This window comes from Dreissena polymorpha, chromosome 9 (genome assembly GCF_020536995.1).
Source record: "Dreissena polymorpha isolate Duluth1 chromosome 9, UMN_Dpol_1.0, whole genome shotgun sequence".
Taxonomy (NCBI): Eukaryota; Metazoa; Mollusca; class Bivalvia; order Myida; family Dreissenidae; genus Dreissena; species Dreissena polymorpha.
The window spans coordinates 81,827,143-81,853,453 of NC_068363.1; the positions used below are offsets into that span (position 1 = coordinate 81,827,143).

The 26,311-nt window shown below is 36.4% G+C and overlaps 1 protein-coding gene across 1 annotated transcript in view; it reads right to left on the reverse strand.

Moving 5' to 3' along the window:
- Positions 1-26,311, reverse strand: part of LOC127843996 (casein kinase II subunit alpha-like) — a 154,509-nt gene that overhangs the window by 12,592 nt on the left and 115,606 nt on the right. Inside the window, exon 11 of the mRNA XM_052373958.1 lies at positions 16,513-16,596. Within this exon, the coding sequence (XP_052229918.1) occupies positions 16,513-16,596 (84 nt within the window). The remainder of the gene's footprint in view (positions 1-16,512; positions 16,597-26,311) is intronic.

Consider the following 26,311-nt stretch of genomic DNA (forward strand, 5'->3'; position numbering starts at 1 on the left):
ACATTAAAATATCTTGCAAAGTCTCTATACATTTTGTAAGGTAAAAAATTTACAACACCATACAGGTTCGGTAAACTTTGACTAAAGAGGCATGATTGGAACAAATACAGTAGAGGGCCAAAATCTGATGCAACATACAAAATATTTAATAATATAAGTATGGGCCTTCTCATTTAAGAGAAGAAAATTGTTATATTGTATATATTTAATTGGTGACACCTGAGTCAGTTTTGATCCAAAAGACATCATTTGAACAAACTATTAGAGGTCCTTTATCTGATGTTGCATACTAAATATCAAAGCTCTGGGCTTTGCTTTCGCACACATTAACAAAATTTGTTTGCTATATTTCCATACATAAAATGTGACCCATGGGGCTTGGCCGGCATTGACTCAAGTTGGCATAATTAGTGCCAACTTTATAGAGGACCTCTGATGATTGAACATACCATATACGAGTCATACGCCAATTTTAATAGGGATTATCAACTTTCCAAGGCCAATGTACATGTGAAGTATCAAGCCAATCAGTCAATACGTTGAAGAGTTATTGATCAGAAACGATTTTCATACTTATTGTGACAGTGACTTTGACCTTGTAACCCCAATTTCAATAGGAGTCATCTACTGTCGTAGGCAAATGCACATGTGAAGTATCAAGCCAATCGGTCAATTTGTTGAAAAGTTATTGATTGGAAACAAACCGGTTAATTAACAGACCGACGGGCAGACATCCAGCAAAACAATATACCCCTCTTCTTCGAAAGGGGCATAATAAGCACCTTCTTAAACTTCATAACAAGATTTTTTTATTGAAAGCTTTTTAACTTCACATTTAACATATTAAATAAGCAAAGTCAAGATTTTATTACATGAAATATATTGCCTTACCGGACAGTCGATCTTCCGTACCCATTCAGAAATTGGTACAGCTTTCTGCTATATATATACTGTTGTTTCTATTCCCATTGTAAGTTGGTTTTCAATAATTAGTCCATCTCTGAGATTTTGTTACATTCGTTCCTTATAATCTTTATTTTCACTTCAAAATGTCGCAATTTGCACATAATCAGCAAAGAATAACCAAACAAAGTTTATAAGACCTACTTTTATTGGAAGATTGGGAAACGAAAGTCAATGATATGGCTCATTTAAAAAATGCTTAGATAGAATCTACCAGTGTACTATGCCGAAAGGTTCCACAGGTTGCGGATATTTCGGGCCGTTTAAGAAATGCGTCCGCTGAAATAAGGTGAATCTCAGTGATGACCCTCCCCAGACAACCCAATCCGCGCAAAAATCACACTCATAAAGGTATCATTGGTAGTTTTCTTCTGACCAAGTTTCATGCAAATCGGACAATAAATGTGGCCTCTATAGAGTATTGACAAGGCATATGTTGACGATGCACAACCACACGGCAAAAAAGTTGATCACAATTTACCCCAATCTAATAATCAGAATTTGTTATACCTTTCTTCAAACCTGGTGTTTTTAATAATCATTACATTTGCTAAGGTTCAACTTATACAGCTAGAAAGGGAGATGGACTTACTGATGCGATCTAAAAAAATATCATAGTTAAAAACGAGTTGGGGGGCTAAGATTGGAAATTGTAGGCATCCATTTCGGAAAAAATATACATGTTAAAAATTGGAATTGGGGCTGAATCTGACACAAAATATGGGCTGTCAGTTGTAGTGGCAGCCATTATGTGAATACCTTTTTTGGCACTGTGACCTTGACCTTTGACCTAGTGACCTGAAAATCAATAGGGGTCACCCATCTGCGAGTCATGATCAATGTACCTATGAAGTTTCATGATCCTAGGCGTTGGCATTCTTGAGTTATCATCCGGAAACCATTTTACTGCATCAAGTCACCGTGACCTTGACCTTTGACCTAGTGACCTGAAAGTCAATAGGGGTCATCTGCGAGTCATGATCAATGTACCTATGAAGTTTCATGATCCTAGGCGTAAGCGTTCTTGAGTTATCATCCGGAAACCACTTTTCTAAGTTGAGTCACCGTGACCTTGACCTTTGACCTAGTGACCTGAAAATCTATAGTGGTCATCTGCGAGTCATGATCAATATACCTATGAAGTTTCATGATCCTAGGCATAAGGGTTCTTGAGTTATCATCCAGAAACCATTTTACTATTTCAGGTCACCGTGACCTTGACCTAGTGACCTGAAAATCAATAGGGGTCATCTGCAAGTCATGATCAATGTACCTAAGCAGTTTCATGATCCTAGGCATAAGCGTTCTCGAGTTATCATCCGGAAACCATTTTACTATTTCGGGTCACCGTGACCTTGACCTTTGACCTAGTGACCTGAAAATCAATAGGGGTCATCTGCCAGTCATGATCAATGTACCTATGAATTTTCATGATCCTAGGCCTAAGCGTTCTTGAGTTATTATTCGGAAACCATCTGGTGGAAGGACGGACATACGGACCGACATGTGCAAAACAATATACCCCCTCTTCGACGAAGGGGGGCATAAAAATAAGAACAAAAAATTATTATCATTATCTTTTTTTTTTGGAAATCTGATCCAAAATAAAAAAGTTATGGCAATTTAAGCAAAATTAATTTATTTGACCTTGAGATTTAAGGTCATTCAAAGGTCAAGATCAAATTCAACTTGCAGTTACAGTACTCTCATGATAGCAAGAAAGTATTTGAAGTTTGAAAGCAATAGCCTTAATACTTTAGAAGTAAAGTGCATCTTAACACAAAATTTAACAAAATATTAAAAGTTACTAAGTCAAAAAAGGGCCACAATTCTGTCAAAATGCAAACCAGTTATGCAACTTGTCCTGTATAATCCCTTATGATAGTTAGCGAGTCGTCCAAGTCTGAAAGCAATAGCTATGATACTTAAGAAGTAAAATGGACCAAAACTTAACCAAATGTTCAATTTTCTAAGAATAAAAGGGGCCATAATTCTGTCAAAATGCCAGTCAGAGTTACATAACTTTGCCTGCACAGTCCACTTATGATAGTAAGTGTTGCAAGTATGAAAGCAATAGCTTTGATACTTTAGTAATAAAGTGGACCTAAACACAAACCTCTAAGTAACATTAGTACTCAAAATCAACGAAATTTATGTAAAATATTTCGTAAAATAAACCTAAACTAGAAATGGCACAGCAGAGGCCGAAGAGTATCCCCAAGTAAGGGTATCACGTTTAAACGGTCGCGTTTCGTGTTTTGGTAAAAAACGTTTACAAAAACTGTAAACGTTTAAACGACAGTCAATTTAAATATAAATCAGTTTAGTTCATTACGTTACAACGTTGCAAATCTTTTTAACAGCTGCTGAAAAAGACTCGTATTAAAAACTATTTGTATCACGTGCACCACATGCCCCTTATTCACAATACCGTAAACATAACAATACACCATGTAAGGACTAGACGTCTTGAATATTTATAGCGCTTCATCACAAAATTCCTGCCTTTTGTTGCATGAGCATGACCTGAATCATCTTGACCATTCGACGCGCGTCGGCACGAAGTGTACGAGGAAATTTTTCCGACATTTCTTCATCGGCATTCATTTCAAGAGATATGGCAAACAATCTCCGTCTAGGAATATTTTTACCTAAATTGAAGTATGCATCTTTTGATCTACATCGTGTTAAGTAAAACATTGACAATTTTAAAACCTGTTTACTCTTATTTAAGGAATGTTGGTTCGATATTAATTCGTCTGTTACAAAATATTACGGCATGTAAGTAGACAAAGTGTAAGCCAATGGTTCGACAACGACGAGAACAGTTGGTTTTAATATGACGTCATTGCGCAAATGGGATATGCACTAGATATGACTTCCGGAAATAATTGCTACTTTCAGTTTGGAGATGCGGGACGATTGAACTACCGGTACGCAACACTCAACATCAAACAGCGTACCCTAACCCTAACCCTTAACACCTAACACATAACAACTAACGCAACACCTTATAATCCTTTTATCCTATATATTTCTTTAGTATCGGGGGCTACCGCCCCCAAACCCCCGCTTTGTCGATGGTGGTAAACAACTGCGTACCGGTAAAGTTCAATGTAGCCAGAGATGCGATGGCACTGATGCTTTTAAAACGGACATAGGGATACCGTTTAAACGGTAACGTTTCGTTTATTTAATTTCGTTTAAACGTTTAGAAAAATCTGTAAACGTGATACCCTTATCCCCAAGCCGCATGTTTGACTCATGGGCGCCCCAGGGTTGGTAATGGGGCCATGCAAAGTTGAGATTGACCGTATTGTCATAAGAGTTCAGTATCAATAAGAAGTGAATTGGTGTAGAAATGAAGAAGTTATAGTAAAAGGCAATTTTTGGTGGGTGTGGCCTATGTGGGTGGGGCGCCTCAGGGATGGTAATGGGGCCATGCATAGTTGAGATTGACCGCATTGTCATGCATAGTTGAGATTGACCGTATTGTCATAAGAGAATTTCAGTATCAATTTGAAGTGAATCTGTGTAGAAATGAAGAAATTATAGTAAAAGGCAATTTTGGGTGGGTGTGGTCTATGTGGGCCGGGTGCCCCAGGGTTGGTAATAGGGCCATGCATAGTTGAGATTGCTCATAGCTACCATGTGTGTAAGTTTCAAGGTTCTAGTGCTTATAGTGAAGGCGGATATAGTGGCCAGGACGGACAGAATAACAGACGGACAGACGGCGGAGATAACCACAATATATCCACGCTTTTCAAAAATCGTGGGGATAAATATTAACAAGAGCACCACCTTGCGGGTGCAGACCGCTCATCTATTTTTCTTTTTAAAGGTGTAGGGACCTATCTCAATTTCTATCACAAAGGAGGGAGGGGTGGAGTGGAGAGGGGTGTATAGTGTGGGGGTGTGGTCATTTATTACATTATCTTTCAAAAATGCAAAAAAAAAAAAATTTTTTTTTGGGGGGGGGGGGGGGGGATTCTTGGGTGGAATGGTTGGACGGTATTTCAAAACTAAGATAATAAAAATAAATATTTGTGTTTTTTAACCATGTTTGAAAAAAACAAGAGATGTGTTTGTCAGAAACACAATGCCCCCTATTGCGCCGCTTCAAATATAAAAAAAATGTGTTTTTTTTACCTTTGACCTTGAAGGATGACCTTGAACTTCAACCACTCAAAATGTGCAGCTTTGAAATATTATTTGTTTGACCTTTGACCTTGAAGGATGACCTTGACCTTGAAGTATGAAATTGACCTTGAACTTCCACCACTCAAAATGTGCAGCTTCATGAGAATGCTGCTTTGATTTTTTTTTTTCATTGACCTTAAAGGATGACCCTGACCTTGAAAGATGACCTTGACCTTGAACTTCCACCACTCAAAATGTGTAGCTTCATGATCACGCCGCTTTGAAATATTTTTTTGACCTTTGACCTTGAAGGATGACCTTGAAGATTGACCTTAACCTTCCACCACTCAAAATGTGCAGCTTCATGAGAACGCCGCTTTGAAATAAAAAATAAATAATTGACCTTTGACCTTGTAGGATGACCTTGACCGCTTTTTTTTTACCTTGAAGGATGACCTTGACCTTCCACCACTCAAAATGTGCAGCTTCATGAGATACACATGCATGCAAAATATCAAGTTGATAAAGTTTTCGGACGGACAGACGCCATATATTTGACATTTGACCTTGAAGGATGACCTTGACCTTCACCTTTCACCACTCAATATGTTCAGCTCCATGAGATACACATAAACATGCCAAATATCAAGTTGCTATCTTCAATATTGAATAAGTTATGGCCAATGTTAAAGTTTTCGGACAGACAGACACCATAAATTTGACATTTGACCTTGAAGGATGACCTTGACCTGTCACCACTCAAAGTGTGCAGCTCCATGAGATACACATGCATGCAAAATATCAAGTTGCTATCTTCAAAAGTGAAAAAGTTATTGCCAATGTCAAAGTTTTTTTCGGACGGACGGACAGACTGACTGACATACTGACAGACAGTTCAACTGCTATATGCCACCCTACCAGGGGCATAAACATTATTTTTTTGGGGTGGGGGGGGTATAGTATGAGGATGTGGTGGTCATTTATAAGTTATTCTTTAATTAAACAAGAGCACCGCCTTGCGGGTGCAGACCGCTCATCTATTTTCTTTTTAAAGGTGAAGGGGACTCTCATTTTCAATCACAAAGGAGGGAGGGGTGGAGTGAAGAGGGGTGTTATAGCATGGGAATGTGGACATTTATTACATTATTTTCCAAAAATGGAAAAAAAATGTAAAAAAAAAAAATGGGGGGTGGGGGGGGGGTGTACCATTATAAGAAAATGAAATTTGGGGTGGATTTGGGGGGGGGGATAGTGTGAGGGTGGGTGGTCATTTGTGAGATTATCTTAAAAAAAAAATTAAGGGGGGGGGGGGGGGGGGGGGGGTTGATTCCGGTGGGGGGAGGGGGGGGTGCGATGGTTGGACAGTATTTCAAACATAAAATAAATATTTGTGTTTTTTATCGGTTTAAAAAAAAATAATTTTGGGGTGGGGGGGGTGGGGTGGGGGTATAGTGTGAGGGTGTGGTGGTCATTTGTGAGATGATCTTAAAAAAAAAAAAAAAAAAAAAAAAATAGGGGGGGGATTCAGGGGGGGGGAGGGGGGGGGGGGGGAAGGCACAGGGGAAGGTTTGGGTGGTGTCTATTGTGGTATGTCAGGTAAGTGTTGTTTTGTCAAAGTATCAATCAAATCTAATCATAAATAAAGATGTTATGGCAATTTTAGCAAAATTTAATAATTTGACCTTGAGAGTCAAGGTCATTCAAAGGTCAAGGTAAATTCAACTTGCCAGGTACAGTACCCTCATGATAGCATGAAAGTATTTGAAATTTAAAAGCAATAGCCTTGATACTTTAGAAGTCAAGTGGATCTAAACACAAAATGTAACCATATATTCAAAGTTACTAAGTAAAAAAAGGGCCATAATTCCGTAAAAATGACAACCAGAGTTATGCAACTTGTCCTTTACTGTCCCCTTATGATAGTTTGCGAGTGCTCCAAGTATGAAAGCAATATCTATGATACTTTAGGGGTAAAGTGGACCAAAACACAAAACTTAACAAAATTTTCAAGAATAAAGGGCCCATAATTCCGTCAAAATGCCAGTCAGAGTTAAATAACTTTGCCTGCACAGTCCCCTTACGATAGTCAGTACTTGTTGCAAGTATGAAAGCAATAGCTTTGATACTTTAGGAAAACAGTGGACCTAAAAACAGAACTTAACCAAAATTTTCAATTTTCTAAGTATAAAAAGGGCACATAATTCTGTCAAAATGCCAGAGTTATCTAACTTTGCCTGCCCAGTCCCCTCATGATAGTAAGTAAGTATACCAAGTCTGAATGCAATAGCATTGATACTTTATGAGAAAAGTGGACCTAAACGCAAAACTTAACCACACGCTGACGCCGACCTTATGACAATAGCCTTAATTTTTTTCAAAAAATAGATGAACTTAAAATCACTGTTCCTTATGGCAATTGCCGAATTTCAAAGTCAGAAATGTTCTGGTAAAATATATGTTTGTAGATACAAAATGCTCGTTTTTATTATTGTTTTGCATAGTAAATTCCATTTTAATTCTTGCAACGATATCTATTCATACGACACATGAACACTAACATGGTACCATTTTAGTGTTCGTGTGTCGTATGAATAGATGTATTTGCGGGAAATAAAAATGGAATTGTGTCACAAAAAAATAAAAACGAGCATTTTGTGTCTACAAAAATCTATGTAATCATACCACACCTTGCATTGAAATTGTGGCTATTGCTATAAGGAACACTGATTGTTTAGGTGTTAACTTTATTTTACGAAATACTTTACGAAATTTTCGTTGATTTTGCGAGTTATAGAGGCTTTAACCAAATTTTAAATTTTCTAAATATATACAAAGTGGCATAACTCTAAAAATAATGCTGACAGAGTTATGCACCTTGACCCACACAATTGTCTTGTTGCCATAAATCAATATTCAAAGTTTGAGTTATTTATCTGATAGTGTTAAAATTATATGACTTTTAAAAAAACCAACCAACGGCGACGCCGGGGTGAGTAGTATTAGCTCTCAATTTTCTTCGAAAAGTCGAACTAAACAGGATTTAACCCTGTTGTACATGTTATTTCTTTTTCACATCAATTGTTAAATATGTATTTTAAACAAGAGGGCCTGAAAGGCCCAAAGTCTCTCACCTGAGATAACATGATATTATTGGGACAAATCTTCTAACCAGATCGGAAAATAAATGTTTTATTATAGCCATATAAGGAACAAGAGATGTGTTTGTCAGAAACACAATGCCCCCCTTTTGCGCCGCTTTGAAATAAAATTTCAATACATCATTTGGCAAGTTTAGAAATTATCTTCCTTTTAAAGCTTATTACTTCTCTCGGATTGTATTTTTGACTTTTGACCTTGGAGGATAACCTTGACCTTTCACCTCTCAAAATGTGCAGCTCCATGAGATACACATGCATGCCAAATATCAAGTTGCTATCTTCAATATTGCAAAAGTTATGGCCAATGTTAAAGTTTTCGGACGGATGGACAGACAGTTCAAATGCTATATGCCACCCTATCATACAAAAGCCCCGCCCCTTGCCAGGCATGTTTTTCACCCAACCTGCATCATTTTGTTCTCTTCCAAGATATTATCGGAAAGAATCTTCTGGCCAAGTTTCATGAAGATCGGACAGTAAATGTGGCCTCTAGTGTTAACAAGTTTTTACTATAGCCATATAAGGAAAAATGCCATGCCCCTTGGAAGCCATGTTTTTCAAGCAAACATAATTATTTTCAAACTCATCCAAGATATCATTGAGACCAATCTTCTGACCAAATTTCATGAAGATTGGACAATAAATGTGGCCTCTAGATTGTTTTACTATAGCCATATAAGGAAAAATGCCCCGCCCCCGTAGTGGCCATGTTTTTCAACCAACCGGCATCATTTTTGAACTCATCCAAGATATTATCAGGATGAATCTTCTGACCAAGTTTCATGAAGATCGGACAGTAAATGTGGCCTCTAGAGTGTTAACAAGATTTTACTATAGCCATATCAGGAAAAATGCCATGCCCCTTGGCAGCCATGTTTTTCAAGCAAACATAACCATTTTCAAACTCATCCAAGATATCAATAAGACAAATCTTCTGACCATATTTCATGAAGATTGGACAATAAATGTGGCCTCTAGAGTTAACAAGGCAAATGTTGACGGCGCACGATGCACAAAAGCTCACCATGAGCATATTGTGCTCAGGTGAGCTAAAAACTCATCTGAACGTCACCAGATAGAGAATTCCGCTTGTTCAATTGTGTTTGTGCATGTTGTGCACTAGTATCATGAGACAATAACAGTATACTTAATGAGGTACACTTTAATCGATTCCTCTACAGAAGCTTATACATTAATTGTAACAGTATTTGAATATATTAATTCATTAAGGTTGGTGTCCAATGTCCCAACAATTGTAATGAAACGTTCCGATTTTAACCTGAAAATTACGGCATGTTTGAATAGAACCTCTCCAAGAGTTAAGACTATATGTATACAAAATCTTTACTTCCTATCGGGTTACATGATTGATGATATATATATTATACATTCAAATTCTACATTAAAATAAACAACTGTCACGTAACAGTCGCAGTTGATAAATTTTAAGGAAAGAAAAAACAGAGCAAGATATAAACAAGTAGGTAGGGTGGGGTAAAAGGAAACAGAACACCATAGGATGACTTATGCCCCATATAAACGCTTGGCAGAAGTTATGAGCTTTTTTCGAAACCTAAACACAGATTTCGAAACCTAAACGCGAACCCTAAGTTCAAGGTCAAGGTCACAGGGGTCAAAATTTGTGTGCGTATGGAAAGGCCTTGTCCATATACACATGCATATCAAATATGAAGGTTATATCTCAAGGGACATAGAAGTTATGAGCATTTTTCAAAACCTAAACGCAGATTTCGAAACCTAAACGCGGACCCTAATTTTAAGGTCAAGGTCACAGGGGTAAATTTTTGTGTGTGTATGGAAAGGCCTTGTCCATATACACATGCATACCAAATATGAAGGTTATATCTCTAGGGACAAAAAATTATGAGCATTTTTCGAAACCTAAACCCAAAGTGTGACGGAAAGACGGACAAACAGACGGACAGTCCGATCACTATATGCCTTGGAGGATAACCTTGACCTTTCACCTCTCAAAATGTGCAGCTCCATGAGATACACATGCATGCCAAATATCAAGTTGCTATCTTCAATATTGCAAAAGTTATGGCCAATGTTAAAGTTTTCGGACGGATGGACAGACAGTTCAAATGCTATATGCCACCCTATCATACAAAAGCCCCGCCCCTTGCCAGGCATGTTTTTCACCCAACCTGCATCATTTTGTTCTCTTCCAAGATATTATCGGAAAGAATCTTCTGGCCAAGTTTCATGAAGATCGGACAGTAAATGTGGCCTCTAGTGTTAACAAGTTTTTACTATAGCCATATAAGGAAAAATGCCATGCCCCTTGGAAGCCATGTTTTTCAAGCAAACATAATTATTTTCAAACTCATCCAAGATATCATTGAGACCAATCTTCTGACCAAATTTCATGAAGATTGGACAATAAATGTGGCCTCTAGATTGTTTTACTATAGCCATATAAGGAAAAATGCCCCGCCCCCGTAGTGGCCATGTTTTTCAACCAACCGGCATCATTTTTGAACTCATCCAAGATATTATCAGGATGAATCTTCTGACCAAGTTTCATGAAGATCGGACAGTAAATGTGGCCTCTAGAGTGTTAACAAGATTTTACTATAGCCATATCAGGAAAAATGCCATGCCCCTTGGCAGCCATGTTTTTCAAGCAAACATAACCATTTTCAAACTCATCCAAGATATCAATAAGACAAATCTTCTGACCATATTTCATGAAGATTGGACAATAAATGTGGCCTCTAGAGTTAACAAGGCAAATGTTGACGGCGCACGATGCACAAAAGCTCACCATGAGCATATTGTGCTCAGGTGAGCTAAAAACTCATCTGAACGTCACCAGATAGAGAATTCCGCTTGTTCAATTGTGTTTGTGCATGTTGTGCACTAGTATCATGAGACAATAACAGTATACTTAATGAGGTACACTTTAATCGATTCCTCTACAGAAGCTTATACATTAATTGTAACAGTATTTGAATATATTAATTCATTAAGGTTGGTGTCCAATGTCCCAACAATTGTAATGAAACGTTCCGATTTTAACCTGAAAATTACGGCATGTTTGAATAGAACCTCTCCAAGAGTTAAGACTATATGTATACAAAATCTTTACTTCCTATCGGGTTACATGATTGATGATATATATATTATACATTCAAATTCTACATTAAAATAAACAACTGTCACGTAACAGTCGCAGTTGATAAATTTTAAGGAAAGAAAAAACAGAGCAAGATATAAACAAGTAGGTAGGGTGGGGTAAAAGGAAACAGAACACCATAGGATGACTTATGCCCCATATAAACGCTTGGCAGAAGTTATGAGCTTTTTTCGAAACCTAAACACAGATTTCGAAACCTAAACGCGAACCCTAAGTTCAAGGTCAAGGTCACAGGGGTCAAAATTTGTGTGCGTATGGAAAGGCCTTGTCCATATACACATGCATATCAAATATGAAGGTTATATCTCAAGGGACATAGAAGTTATGAGCATTTTTCAAAACCTAAACGCAGATTTCGAAACCTAAACGCGGACCCTAATTTTAAGGTCAAGGTCACAGGGGTAAATTTTTGTGTGTGTATGGAAAGGCCTTGTCCATATACACATGCATACCAAATATGAAGGTTATATCTCTAGGGACAAAAAATTATGAGCATTTTTCGAAACCTAAACCCAAAGTGTGACGGAAAGACGGACAAACAGACGGACAGTCCGATCACTATATGCCCCCTTTTCTTCGAAAGGGGGCATAAAAATATGACCGATTGAAATCTAGTGAATTTTAGTCAATTAATCTCATTTATGCCAAGTGGACTCTCCAATCCTTCTAAATTGGATCAATCTTTATTTAGAATATTTCTTACAGAAATCCCTTTAAGCAAACAGCGAAGACCCAGATGAGACACCGCATCAATCATCTGAGTCTGCGCTGTTTGCCAAGGCCTTTTTTCTAGACGCTAGGCTTAAATGGGTTTAACTGATTTAGGTAACTAGTCTTACCCAGTACATTTCTACATATTATTTCGTACATACTTAAGTCTTTTTTGTTGCTGAACTATTCAAGAAAGTTGCAAATCTGATAGGACAGCATTATATTACTTATTATAATTGGCAATATTTAAATTATGAGCATTTCCATTCTTGGAAATTTTGATGAATATTTTCAAATGTTTTCAAAACTTAGAAAAGTGAATTATGAATAACAAAATTTTCAGAACTCAAGGGAAAAGCCGTACACAGACGATGCTTTTGTTTATATCTTGATTAACTTATCAGAAAGTGATGATCACAACATATGTATATTCAGGGGTGTCAATTGTCCCAAATTTGAAATCCGGAAAATTAAGCCGAGAGTCTGTGGCCTTATAAAGGAAGGGAATATCCCCCCCCCAGCCCTAGCTTATTGTTCTTGCAATATTTCAATGCAAAATATGATCAACCAGACCATCCCTAACACCGCATGTGTATTCATCATTGTATTAAAAACGTTATAAAAAACGTCTAAAATAAATTATAATCGACCAACAATACCGTATCCGTAAGTCTTTTGCAAATGAAATAAAATATGCATATCGGTTTGACTGCAGAAAATGAAAACAAGTTACCAGTTACCTAGCAAATACGCAATGAATATTTAATTTCTTTGACATATTGTTCTAAAATATTTTATTGCAGTTCTTTACTTTGCTGATAGATAATTACAAATTTCCAGAAGGCGGACATTTGCAACATACATAGAATTGTACAATTTTTCAGAGGGGGTAATCATGAGATAGTCAAGATGGCGACGTCCATGCCGAGACAGTTATTTTCGCCGTTTTATAACCTTCCAATACTTTTTTTTATTTTTTAAAGGTCGCTCATTCCAGACATATCAGTAAAAAGGTGATTAGCGTTTATTTAGAATTTAAATTCGCTATATATCTCAACTTCACTCCCTGCACATTTTCTTAGTGGAGCCCTAATTAGGTCATCCAGCAAAGAAATTTTGCAGCGAGTAAAGTAGAGATATAGAGTGAATATCATATCAAACAAGACTATTGTCAAGCAATATAAGTCCCCTACCGGCTCCACCATTGTCAGAAATATTTTTTATATTTTTATTTGTTGCCATAGCAACCAGAATTTTTTACGTAGGAACAAAATGAAATGACGTGCATAATGTCCTAATTGCCATCTATCCATGTTTCAAGTTTCATGAAAAAATATTTAGAACTTTAATAGTTATTGCAGGATCCAGAAAAGTGTGACAGACTGACTGACGGACACACAGAGCGCAAACCATAAGTCGCCTCCGGTGAAACCGGTAGGGGACTAATAAACACCAGCAACTTTTTTGCTAATATGGCAGGAAAGTGAGCGGAATTAATACAAGTGATAGAGGGAATAAAACGGTGAAAAATACCTGCCAGGGTATGGACGTCGCCATCTTGATAATCACGTGATTACCCCCTCTGTTTTTGGAAAGTAGTGAAGAGGTTTCTTCATTTACTGCTCATGTCAGTGCCAGCCGCTTACCAATCAGCAATCAATGAATATAAGATTAGACAAAATCAGTACCGAGCGCAACTGTCCAGAATGCAGACGAGGCTATAACAATATTCGTTTTCAAATGTTATTGCACTCGAAGAATTTGTCCCTACCCCCACCCACCCCTTAAACAAACTCATCGGATTTACATTCATCTAAAAATCGACCCTGGGCGGCTCAAATCCGGATTTCCGGAATAATCAAGAAAATTGAAACTCCTGATATTGTTTAAAGAGACTGGGCAAGTGGCTTTTTTACAAGCTAACACAAACTACCTAAGTCGGCTTTGACTTAAAAGGTAGAAAACAATAAAAGGTGCAAAACCATGACAGAGTGATGACTGCTACATAATCACACCTTTGAAAAACTTTAATGGGACCGAAATTGTATCTATGTTTTTCGCATGACATGGGGTGGGCATTATCAACTCAATATATATATATTTTTTCTTTTGCACCCAACAAAAAAGGAAGGAGCATTGACAGTTGATATCACAAGTTGACATTTTGAGTATAGAAAACAAATGCCCAATATGGATTGTAATTTTAATAGGGTTCAATATACAAGAGGGGCCTAAAGGCCCTAGATTGCTCACCTGAGACATGTAGGAAAAATATGTGAGTATCAGATTTTATGATGTTTGTGTAATAACTGTGATCTTCATCTCTGTATGACACAGAGTTGGCAAGGTCTCAGACATAAAGTATTCAAAATATACTTAAAAAAGTAACCCATATGGTGGAGCAAATTTTGACCCCAGGGGCATGATTTTAACAAACTTAATAGAAGACTGCCATATGATATTCAAACCAAATATTAAACCCCTTACCCTTGCAGTTTCAGAGAAATGTTTTTAAGTAACTGACTATAGGAGTTTATGTAAATCAAGCGACCCCTTTTTGGATATTTCCGGCTAAAGTTTTACATGAAGAAAGATATCTTATTCGCTGCCTGGTAATAACAAACGTCAAGGATGGAAAATAGGGTGTACCGTAACTGGCAATACTGGTTAAAACCTGATTTGTCAATGGTTAATCACAACCTGTTTTGTTTTATCAGTGCTTCAACCTGGCATATATACACTGTTAAAGGATTAGCCAGATTTATATTGATATTGGAAATGGCATGGGATGTTCAGAATCTGGATTTTTAGTTTACGGATTTTTCACAGCACTTTTGGAGCAAAATAAAAGCACTTTCCTTGTATTGTTTAAGGTTGTTTTAAAAAAGCATCATTAAGCATCCCTGGGGTCGTATTCCAGAAACATCTTAAGTCATTTCTTAAATATTTTCACTTATGTTCAAAATTACAATGCTTTGTATTTCTTTACTAAATAAAGACATGCATGTTGTTTTGGTATTCCTCAAATAACACTGACATAATGATGCTATTTTGATGTAATTATCGATGCCTCACTATTGCAGTATGAAATGAAACACTTAAGAAAAATTGCCAATTTAAGGATAAAAATAAAATTTAACTTAAGATGCTTCTGGAATACCACCCCAGATCTTTTTCAAGCACTTTTCAAGTTCAGTGAGAACCCTGAACCCAGTTTCCAAAAAAAGAAGTAAGGATGTATTAAAAAAAATATATTTGTGTCTAATTATGCGACCCCTATTGGACATGGACCAATGTCAATTCAAATTTCTTTCACAATTGACAAATATGCATGCAATAGAAAATAGAAGAAAATGTTTAACCCCCATTCCATTCAAAAGATTGCACACTACTTGCTTGTATTTTTATATTTAAAAGAAAACTTAATGAGTTTTTCTTTTTATTTAAAAATGCTGGTTTGCATCAGCAGACCTAATGACAACTGCATGAAAGAATATGTGAGATATTAGTTTGTGATATATGTACTCACACTATTAGCTAAAGGGACTGTTCCTAGAGTATATATACAATACATGACCAGCAAAGGTAATCCAGCTCTATTTATAGGGAAACACCAGATATTACATCATGAAACAGAGTGACAGACAATTAGATTTTGCCCATTATCATTTTCTTTAACCCTGATTGAAAAGGTTTGGAACTCTGCTAAGATATCATTTGGATATAAGATGTTTTTGCAAAGTTTAAATAAGATTGGTTAATAAACTTGGCCTCTAGTGTTCACAAGGTAAACAGACGCAAGGTGATTACACAATGCTTACCATGTTTAGGTTGGTAAACAATAACAAAGCTGGTTATGCCATGATCTTCAGACAAATGTTGTTCATCTATTTTAACCCTTTACCACTTAGATACGTATTTTGACGCATTTGTAGTTCCTTAGAAAGTTAAATTTAATTAAAGACCTATCTTACTAGGTGCAAGTTTTAAAGGCTTCATTTCCAACCCTTAGATACTGATAAGCAGCATACAGCATAAAACCTGAACAGTCTGTGAGTTAATCGCAGGCCATTTCACTTTGCCTCTGAGTGGAAAAGGGTTAAAGATAATTACATACACAGTATCTCAACCTTGCAGACAACAAACTGATGTGAGATAACAATAAACAACAATTCCTTGATTGTGTGAATACTCAATTTACTTTATGCCTGACAGGCAACTCTTTAACAGTGTAAAGTCACAAGTGGCACCAACAGGTATGCTGACAAATCACAGTCATTTACACATGAAGGCATGTATGGAGTTGCTGAACACACTTGCAGAGTTGAGATGCATACAGACATGAGATGGACGGTTACTGGAATGTGTTGCTCGTACCTCCAACTTGTCCTGAGGTTGGCACAGGCGGGGAGTTGTGCCCCGACATGGACGCCATACGACCTTGTTCCTTCACTATTGGGTCTGAAATAAACAATGCTCAATAACAGACATTTCAAAGAAATAAATTTGCTCAGGCCATCCTTAAAAAATTGTTTGTTTGGCATAACCTGACCCAGGTAAATTTTTGTGGGTCGGTAGGTAGGGAATTTAATTTTTTTTAGTAATTTTTTTTCTGACATTGAACTCGGACATATACCAAACTGAAAGGTAATTATCAAATAAAGCTCCAAGTCTTCTGCCTCATGAAAGGAAATTGGTAAAGATTTATCTGCACCGTCTGTATCACCGCACGTGTATTTGTAAGTCTATTTTTTCTATAAAGAACTTCGAAAATATAATATAATCGACGAAAAATACTTTATCCGAAAACGACAGTCCGAAAAATTGTACGCATTTTGCACATGAAATAAAATGTGCATATCGTTTGACTACAGAAAATGAAAACAAGTAACAGGGCAAATACGTAATTAATATACTATGTGGTTGACATATTACTTTACAATAGCATAGTTTGTGAGTAAAAAACAACAAAGTAATTATAACATTTTAATTTCAATCAAGAACAGAAAGGTGCAACATCTTCGACATGTAACTAATTATTTAACTATCATCCTTTAATTCAGATCGATAGTCAGTAGAAATTTGTAAAGTGATCAGCTTACAAATAATTTATTGAGTGTTACGCTTCTTTTCATTTGCTTATTTTTTATACGACTTTTGCCACAAAAATATCAACTGTGTATTCCATTATCTGCGCATGAATGACCCAATATTACCCGATAGCAACTCAATGTTGATTGGCCAGCTACCATATGCGCTTCAAATTGTTCATGGAAACAAAGAGAAAAATAGTTTTAAAAAACACTTCGGATAAAAATGGCGGATGCTTTCAATGAAATTTAACGAGATTTAATCATATTCGCAAATTATATTTTTCTTGAGCCAAATTCGCTATACTTTCCCAAATGGCGAAAGACAGCACGAGCTCTGAAATAATGAGCATTTATTCCAATAATAACACGTTAGCAATGCTCGCGCTGTCGTTCGCCATTTGAGTCATTTGCGAAACTATTGAGAATTTGGCTCAAGAAAAATCTAAATTGCGAAAATGCGAAAATCTAGTAAAATTTCGTTGAAAACATCCGTCATTTTAATCCGGACTCGTTTTCTATATTTGTCTCTTTGTTTCAATGAAAGTGTTCGCAATTCGAAAAGAGAACAAAACCCGGTCTCTACCAGATACACATTGCTTGACCTTGTTGTTAATGAAGTGCACATGGTAGCTGGCCAATCAGCATTGAGCTCGCTTACACATGACATGACTTTGTCGAATGAAACGTGAGAACGGGTGGAGCTATCGGATAATATTGGGTCATTCATGCGCAGATGTTGTATAATTTGAATACACATTTAATATCGCCGTCTGCCTCCAAAATAGCGACCGGTCAGAAAGTCGTATAAAGAGATAAGCAAATGAAACAAAAACGTGACAATACCCGTCAATAAATATTTCTTAGCTGACCACTTTTTATCTTTTTACCGAATATTTACCGATCTGAATTAAAGAGTGATAATTAAATAATTAGTTATATGGCGATAATATTACACATCTCTGCCGATTGCCGAATTGAATTGAACGGTGATAATTAATTAATTTGTTTTTTTTACTCCCAAACTATCCTGAGCGACAGCAGCGTATTTTAATTAAAGGGATACGAGAAAAACAGGAGCGATTTAATTGTACATGTATTTAAAGTCTAATTAATTGCATATGCATATGTCAAATAAATAGGCGACTCAAATAAATACCGGTATGCGTTTTGTTCATTGCTATCTCCTTGAAAGAGCATTCAATTAAATGACGCAAATAACCGGGATAAAAAGCGGAAAGGAAAAATTTAGCGGAAAGAAGTTTCGGTGAGCAAAAAAAATTTTTTTTTGGAAAGTAAAAAAAAAAAAAATCAGATTTTAGTGGGTCGGTCGGGTTATGCCAAACAAAATAATTTTTAAGGATGGCCTCACCCTTAATGTTTTTCAATGGAAAGCAGCCATTTTCAAACTCACCCAAGATCATTTGAACAAATTGGCTGATAACCTTTAAAGACGATTGGGAAAAAATTGGACTTTTACTAGAGTGTTGAAGGTTTCACTACAGCCCTTCAAGTACTGGCCCCTTGCAGGTATCCATGTTTTTCAAATGACCCAAACCATTTTCAAACTTTGCCTAGTTCCAAGACATAATGTTCTGCTACAATTTTTAATGTGACTCCTAGAGTGTTCAAAAGGTTTCACTATAGCCACTTATGGAAAACTGCCCACCCCTCTTCGCACCTATGTTTTTCAATATACCAGAACTGACAATACAAGATGTCATTCAAACAATAATTGTTTTGAGAAAATTATAGCATATATATAGGATAATACAGTTTATTAAATATTATCACTCAAATCTTAGGTGTGGACTTTCTTTTTTCAATGGTGTCAATTATCTCAAATTTGACATCCGGAAAATTAGGTCACGGTCTGGGGCCGCAGGTCCACAACAGGAATAAAAGGTAGAGCCACGCCCCAATACTCCCTCGAGCCTCTACTTTTTGTACTTTTTTTATTCTTTCAAGTTGTAATTTCAGGTAAAAGCAATTCAAACAATTATATACCAGACCCTTTGTATCACTTCAAGTGTATTCCTCATTGTATTTTGTTATAAAAGGTATGACTTAATTTAATTAAAATAGACGAAAAATACTGTAACTGAAAACGACAAATCGAAATTTTTTAAGTGTAATAAAATGAAACAAGGGCTGTTTGTAAAACATGCATGCCCCCCATATAGGCTTTCCGTTGTAGTGGCAGCCATTGTGTGAATACGATTTTTGTCACTGTGACCTTGACCTTTGACCTAGTGACCTGAAAATCAATAGGGGTCATCTGCGGGTCACGATCAATGTACCTATTAAGTTTCATGTTCCTAGGCAAAAGCGTTTTTGAGTTATCATCTGAAAATCATTTTACTATTTCGGGTCACCGTGACCTTGACCTTTGACCTTGTGACCTCAAAATCAATAGGGGTCATCTGCTAGTCATGATCAATCTACCCATGAAGTTTCATGATCCAAGGCGTATGCGTTCTTGAGTTATCATCCGGAAACCATTTTACTATTTCGGGTCACCGTGACCTTGACCTTTGACCTAGTGACCTCAAAATCAATAGGGGTCATCTGCGAGTCATGATCAATGTACCAATGAAGTTTCATAATCATAGGCCCAAGCGTTCTTGAGTTATCGTCTGACAACCACCTGGTGGACGGACCGACCGACATGAGCAAAGCAATATACCCCCTCTTCTTCGAAGGGGGGCATAATAATGAAATAAAATGTGCATATCATTTGACTGCATAAAATGAAAACCAGTTACCTAGCAAATGCGTAATCAATATATTATTTGGTTAACATATTGCTTTACAATGTTATTGCAGTGCTTAACATTGCTTATTGATCACTTAAAACATTTCAAGATGGCGACATTTGCAACGTTGTGTTGACTTATAAGATTTTCTGAAAGAAGTCAAGATTTTGCACCAGTTACCATTCATGTCTGTGCCATCAGAATTCAATAAAAAACAAGATGTGTTTGAGAAACACAATGCCCTCCAGCATGCCAAATATGAAGTTGCTATGTAGTGAGTAATTTTGACCCATATATTTGACCTTTGACCTTGAAGGATGACCATGACCTTGAAGGATGACCTTGACCTTTCACACCTCAAAATGTGCAGCTCCATGAGATACACATGCCAAAAATGAAGTTCCTATGTTCAATATTGCAAAAGTTATGGCACATGTTTGACATGCTATGTACAATAGTTAAAAAGGTATAGGCATTGTTAAGTATATAACCTTGAAGGATGACCTTGCAGGGTTCGACATTAATTTTGTTTTTACAGCAAGACCATCGGACCAGCTCCTCTTAAAATGTACTAGCCCGAATCTGATGTCTTCTAGACCATAAATGACATAGCAAATAAACACAATTGTGTCATGTTACTGTTTAATCAGGATTTATCAGTAAATCATCAGTGAACACCAGAAAGTTATTTTGGTGCATAGAGTAAAACAATAAAATAAAACTATTTTTTTGCTTTTCTTCGTCAAATTCAAGCCGTGGAAACTGACCTGATTTTCCATTTAGGATAAAATTAATGTTTTCGTTTTTCTTCATATATTTTCCTGTCAGTTTTACAGTCGGATTTTTCTTTATTAACCAATTTGTCAAACGAAAATCCGAACTTGAACTTCTTAAAATTACATTCTCCTGTCTGCTACGCAAAAACATTTACATTAACGATACTGATTTTGGATAGTTTTACGACACTGCAGGAAATCATTAATATTCATGACAAGTTGACCTATGGAAACAAGCAATTTCTGCGGGAAGCTCTCCTTCGCGTCTAAAAATAGCGATCAATCATGTGAATGCTCCGCGTTTATTTATATACCCTTGTTTTGTTCTGATGTAGATAACGGATACAAGAGTTATTTTACACATTAAGAAACAAGGTTTTCACAACAGTTAGTTATAGTTATATGAATCAGTATAGATTTTTTAATGTACGACTAGTCGAACAAGCTAGCCCGCAATTTTACTAGCCCGACCACCGATCTTACTAGACAATGTCTGTCGGATGTGTCTTAGTGTATCTGTATAAAGTGGTACTGACGTTTTGGCATATTTAAAATGAAAATTGACCTTTGACCATTCATGATGACCTTGACCTTAACATTGTACAAACTAAAATGTGCAGCTCCATATGCATTTGAGAAGTCGTTACGAAGTTATAGTGTATGATAAATGAGCTATTTTGACCCAAATATTTGACCTAATATGAAGTTTCTATGTTTAATATTGCAAAAGATATGGCAAATGTTAAAGTTAAGTGATATTGACCCATATATTTGACCTTCAAGGATGACCTTGACCTTTCACCACTCAAAATGTGCAGCTCCATGAGATACACATGCATGCCAAATATCAAGTTGCTATCTTCAATATTGCAAAAGTTATGACAATATGTTTAAGTTTGACACAAACAAAATCACAAACAAACCAACAGACAGGGCAAAAACAATATGTCACCCACTATAGTGGTGGGGGACATAAAAACACAGGCAAAATGCGTACCAAGCGCTAACTTTAAGAATGCCGAGGAAGCTAAAACAATATTCATTCTCAAATGATTGCGCACAAGAAAATGGGGCAAAATTACACCCCCCCCCCTAAAAATTAAACTCATCGGATTTATATGGATCTCAAAATCCACAATTGGCGGTTCAAATCCGGATTTCCGGAATAATTTAAACAATTGACATAACCCAACAAGAGCTGTCTCCATCGGAAGACATATGCACCCAAAAACCGCTTTTTCGAAACCAAAATGCAGATTTTGAAACCTAAACGCGGACCCGAATTTCAAGGTCAAGGGGGTCAAAATTTGTGTGCGTAAGGCCATCCTTAAAATTTCTTTTGTTTGGCATAACCCGGCCGACCCACTAAAATCGGCCCGACTGAATTTTTTTTTGTTACTTTCCCCCCCAATTTTTTTTTTGCTCGCCGAAAATTCTTTCTGCTAAATTTTTCCTTTCCGCTTTTTATCCTTTTTGGTTATTTGTGTCATTTAATTGAATGCTCTTTCAAGGATATCTAGAATAGCAATGAACAAAACGCGTACCGGTATTTATTTGAGTCGCCTATTTATTTGACATATGCATATGCGATTAATTAGACTTTAAATACAATTAAACCGCTCCTGTTTTTCTCGTATCCCTTTAATTAAAATACGCTGCTGTCGTTCAGGATAGTTTGGGAGTAAAAAAACAATTAATTAATTATCTACGTTCAATTCAATTCCGCAATCGGCAGAGATGTGTAATATTATCGCCATATAACTAATTATTTAATTATCACTCTTTAATTCAGATCGATAAATATTCGGTAGCAAGATAAAAAGTGGTCAGCTTAAAAATATTTATTGACGGGTATTGTCACGTTTTTGTTTCATTTGCTTATCTCTTTATACGACTTTCCGACCGGTCGCTATTTTGAAGGCAGACGGCGATATTAAATGTGTATTCAAATTATACAACATCTGCGCATGAATGACCCAATATTATCCGATAGCTCCACCCGTCCTCACGCTTCATTCCACAACGTCATGTCATGTGTAAGCGAGCTCAATGCTGATTGGCCAGCTACGATTTGCACTTCATTAACAATAAGGTCAAGCAATGTCTAATCGGGTACAGACCGGGTTTCGTTAACGGTTCGAATTGCGAACACTTTCATTGAAACAAAGAGACAAATATAGAAAACCAGTCCGGATTAAAATGGCGGATGTTTTCAACAAAATTTTACTAGACTTTCGCAATTTAGATTTTTCTTGTGCCAAATTCTCAATATTTTCGCAAATGACTCAAATGGCGAACGACAGCCCGAGCATTGCGGACGTGCTATTATTGGAATAAATGCTCACTATTACAGGGCTTGCGCTGTCGTTTGCCATTTGCGAAAGTATAGCGAATTTGGCTCAAGAATTTTTTTTTTGCGAATATGCTTAAATCTCGTTAAATTTCATTGAAAACATCCGCCATTTTAATCCAGAGTGTTTTTTAAAACTATTTTTCTGTTTGTTTCCATGAACAATTTGAAGCGCATATGGTAGCTGGCCAATCAACATTGAGTGCGCTATCGGGTAATATTGGGTCATTTATGCGCAGATAATGGAATACACAGTTGATATTGTCGTCTGCCTACAATATAACGGCAGATGGCAAAAGTCGTATAAAAAATAAGCAAATGAAAAGAAGCGTAACACTCAATAAATTATTTTTAAGATGATCACTTTACAAACTTCTACCGACTATCGATCTGAATTAAAGGATGATAATTAAATAATTAGTTACATGTCGAAGATGTTGCACCTTTCTGTTCTTGATTGAAATTAAAATGTTATAATTACTTTGATGTTTTTTTACTCACAAACTATGCTATTGTTAAGTAATATGTGAACCAAACAGTATATTAATCACGTATTTGCAAGGTTACTTGTTTTCATTTTCTGAAGTCAAATGATATGCACATTTTATTTCATGTGCAAAATGCGTACAATTTTTCGGACTGTCGTTTTCAGATAAAGTATTTTTCATCGATTATATTATATTTTTGAAGTTCTTTATTGAAAAAATAGACTTACGAATACACGTGCGGTGATACAGGCGGTGCAGAAAAATCTTTACCAGAGGCAGAAGACTTGGAGCTTTATTTGATAATTACCTTTCAGTTTGGTATATGTTAGAAATCAATGTCAGAAAAAAAATTATAAAAAAAAAAAAATCCCTACCTACCTACCCACCAAAATTAACCTGGGTCGGGTTATGCCAAACAAACAATTTTTTAAGGATGGCCTAATGAAAGGCCTTGTCCATATACACATGCATACCGAATATGAAAGTTATATCTGAAGCGACATAGAACATATGAGCATTTTTCGAGCGGAATCAATTTTTTGATGATTCAAGAGCCGTAACTCAGAAGTGCCTGGGTAAATTTGGCTGATTATCGAACTTAACCTAGATTGTATTGCCTTACACATTTTTATGAAGTTTGGTGAAGATCCGATGACAATTGCTTGGGTTATTGAGCGGAAACCAGAACAAACTCAATTTTTCGATGATTCAAGGGCCGTAACTCAGGAGTGTTTTGGTCAATTTGGCCGTTTATCGAACTTAAGCTAGATTTTATTGCCTTACTTATTTTTATGAAGTTTGGTGAAGATCCGTATGACAATTGCTTGAGTTATTGAGCAGAAACCAGAAAAAACTCAATTTTTCGATGATTCAAGGGCCGTAACTCAGGAGTGTCATGGTCAATTTGGCTGATTATCAAACTTGACCTAGATCTTATGACCTTACACATTTTCAGTTGAAGTTTGGTGAAGATCCTATGACATTTGCTCGAGTTACTGAGCGGAAACGAGAAAAAAACCAGTTTGACGATAATTAAAGGGCCGTAACTCAGGAGTATCTGGGTCAACGAAGCGTTTCAAATAATGCATGCATATGCAACCACTAACCCCTAAAAACTAATTCCAAAATGTTATATTTTCTTTGCAACAACTGTTTTAACTCTAAATTTGATTTACTTGAAAACGAAAGTAGCCATCGCTCTTGAACCCGGCTTAGCAGTGAATTACACTGACAGAGCCAGGCACATAAATATCCAATCAACAACAACAACGATGTTTTAATAAATGTAAATAAATGGAAATTACTTATCATTCTGTTGTATTGGAATAAGTTTTTAGGGGTAAGTGGTTGCATATGCATGCATTATTTGACACGCTTCGTTGTTTCAAAGGAATAGGACGCGAGCTATCGATTAAGGGGCAAAAACTAAAAAATATTGTTTGAAAGTCTTTAGAAGATTTATTCGGGTTGACAAACGGACTCGAAATATTGCTCGGTTTTCGACCGACTGTGAGTTAACGGCTGGACAAATATTTTTGAAGTTAACTTTTTTTGAAAGGTTGTCCAATTGCCCATAGTAGGATCAAGGGATGCTTTTGATTAAAGCTGTTTTTGACATATTTGCGGCCCGCGAAGACAGGTCTATAATAAAGTCTAGTTAATGACCTTGTTATAATTCCAATATCAGAGGGTGGGGATTTTTTTTCATGGCTCTTTGTCAATTTTTTTCTCATTAAACATGATTTTATATATTTATTTGAATATATTGGGCTCCTAAAAAATATATATATGAAAAATACTATCCTGGGTACGTTACTTCCACCTGTGCTCCAGATAACATGCGTAAAGGCGTAAAAACGAATTAAATTTCTTAAATAACGATTTAGATTTAAAATCTTTGCGTAAAGTTACGCATTGAAAAAATAAAACACGAATTCGAAATTTTCGAACGTGCGTAAAACTTCCAGTAGCAAATTATATACGGTAAACAACATTGTGTACACACCGGTCTTACTGACGTAGTGACGTCACCATCTATGCGGTAAACAAATCATCCCGGTTCTGACTTGCCTAGGCGCTCAATTAAAACTACAACTTTAAGTCAACGTCACTCAAGCGTTTGTTGTGAGGAGGAGCCACACCTAAGAAAGGTCGAAAGGCCAAACGGTCTCGATTCTGTTCTACTAGTATTGCAGGCGAGTCATTACTGTTTATTGTACCTTTTTAATTACACTAATCGTAATTTTTATACACAAGTACCGGTAATTATAATATAATGTATACCGATTCAAAATGTCATTAAACTTAAATGTTAAATATAGTTTTTGATATGACTTTAATGGCGACCAAAAGGCCATTATGACCTAAGCCGAAGTGTCAGTGACCGTTTCACATAAAAAAAAATCAAAACGGCTGACCGAAGCGGTGTATCGAAGCGTGGAAGGCAAAAACAGCCATTTCTGTGTAAAAAAACCACGCTGCATGCATTTTTTCAATTAAGATTCAAATACCCAAAGCGTGATTTCGTCAATAATTGATGAACTTATAAGCTCTCGCGAAGCTGTCCGATTATGGGAAAGCAAGAAACGGAGAAGGAAAGCCAGGCTTTTCCAAGACTATAAACCAAAATTTTGAATTGTTGATGTGTCAAAAACAATGAATATAAAAGTATTTGGTAATATATTGTTAAGAATTAATTTTATAAATAGGGGGTAAA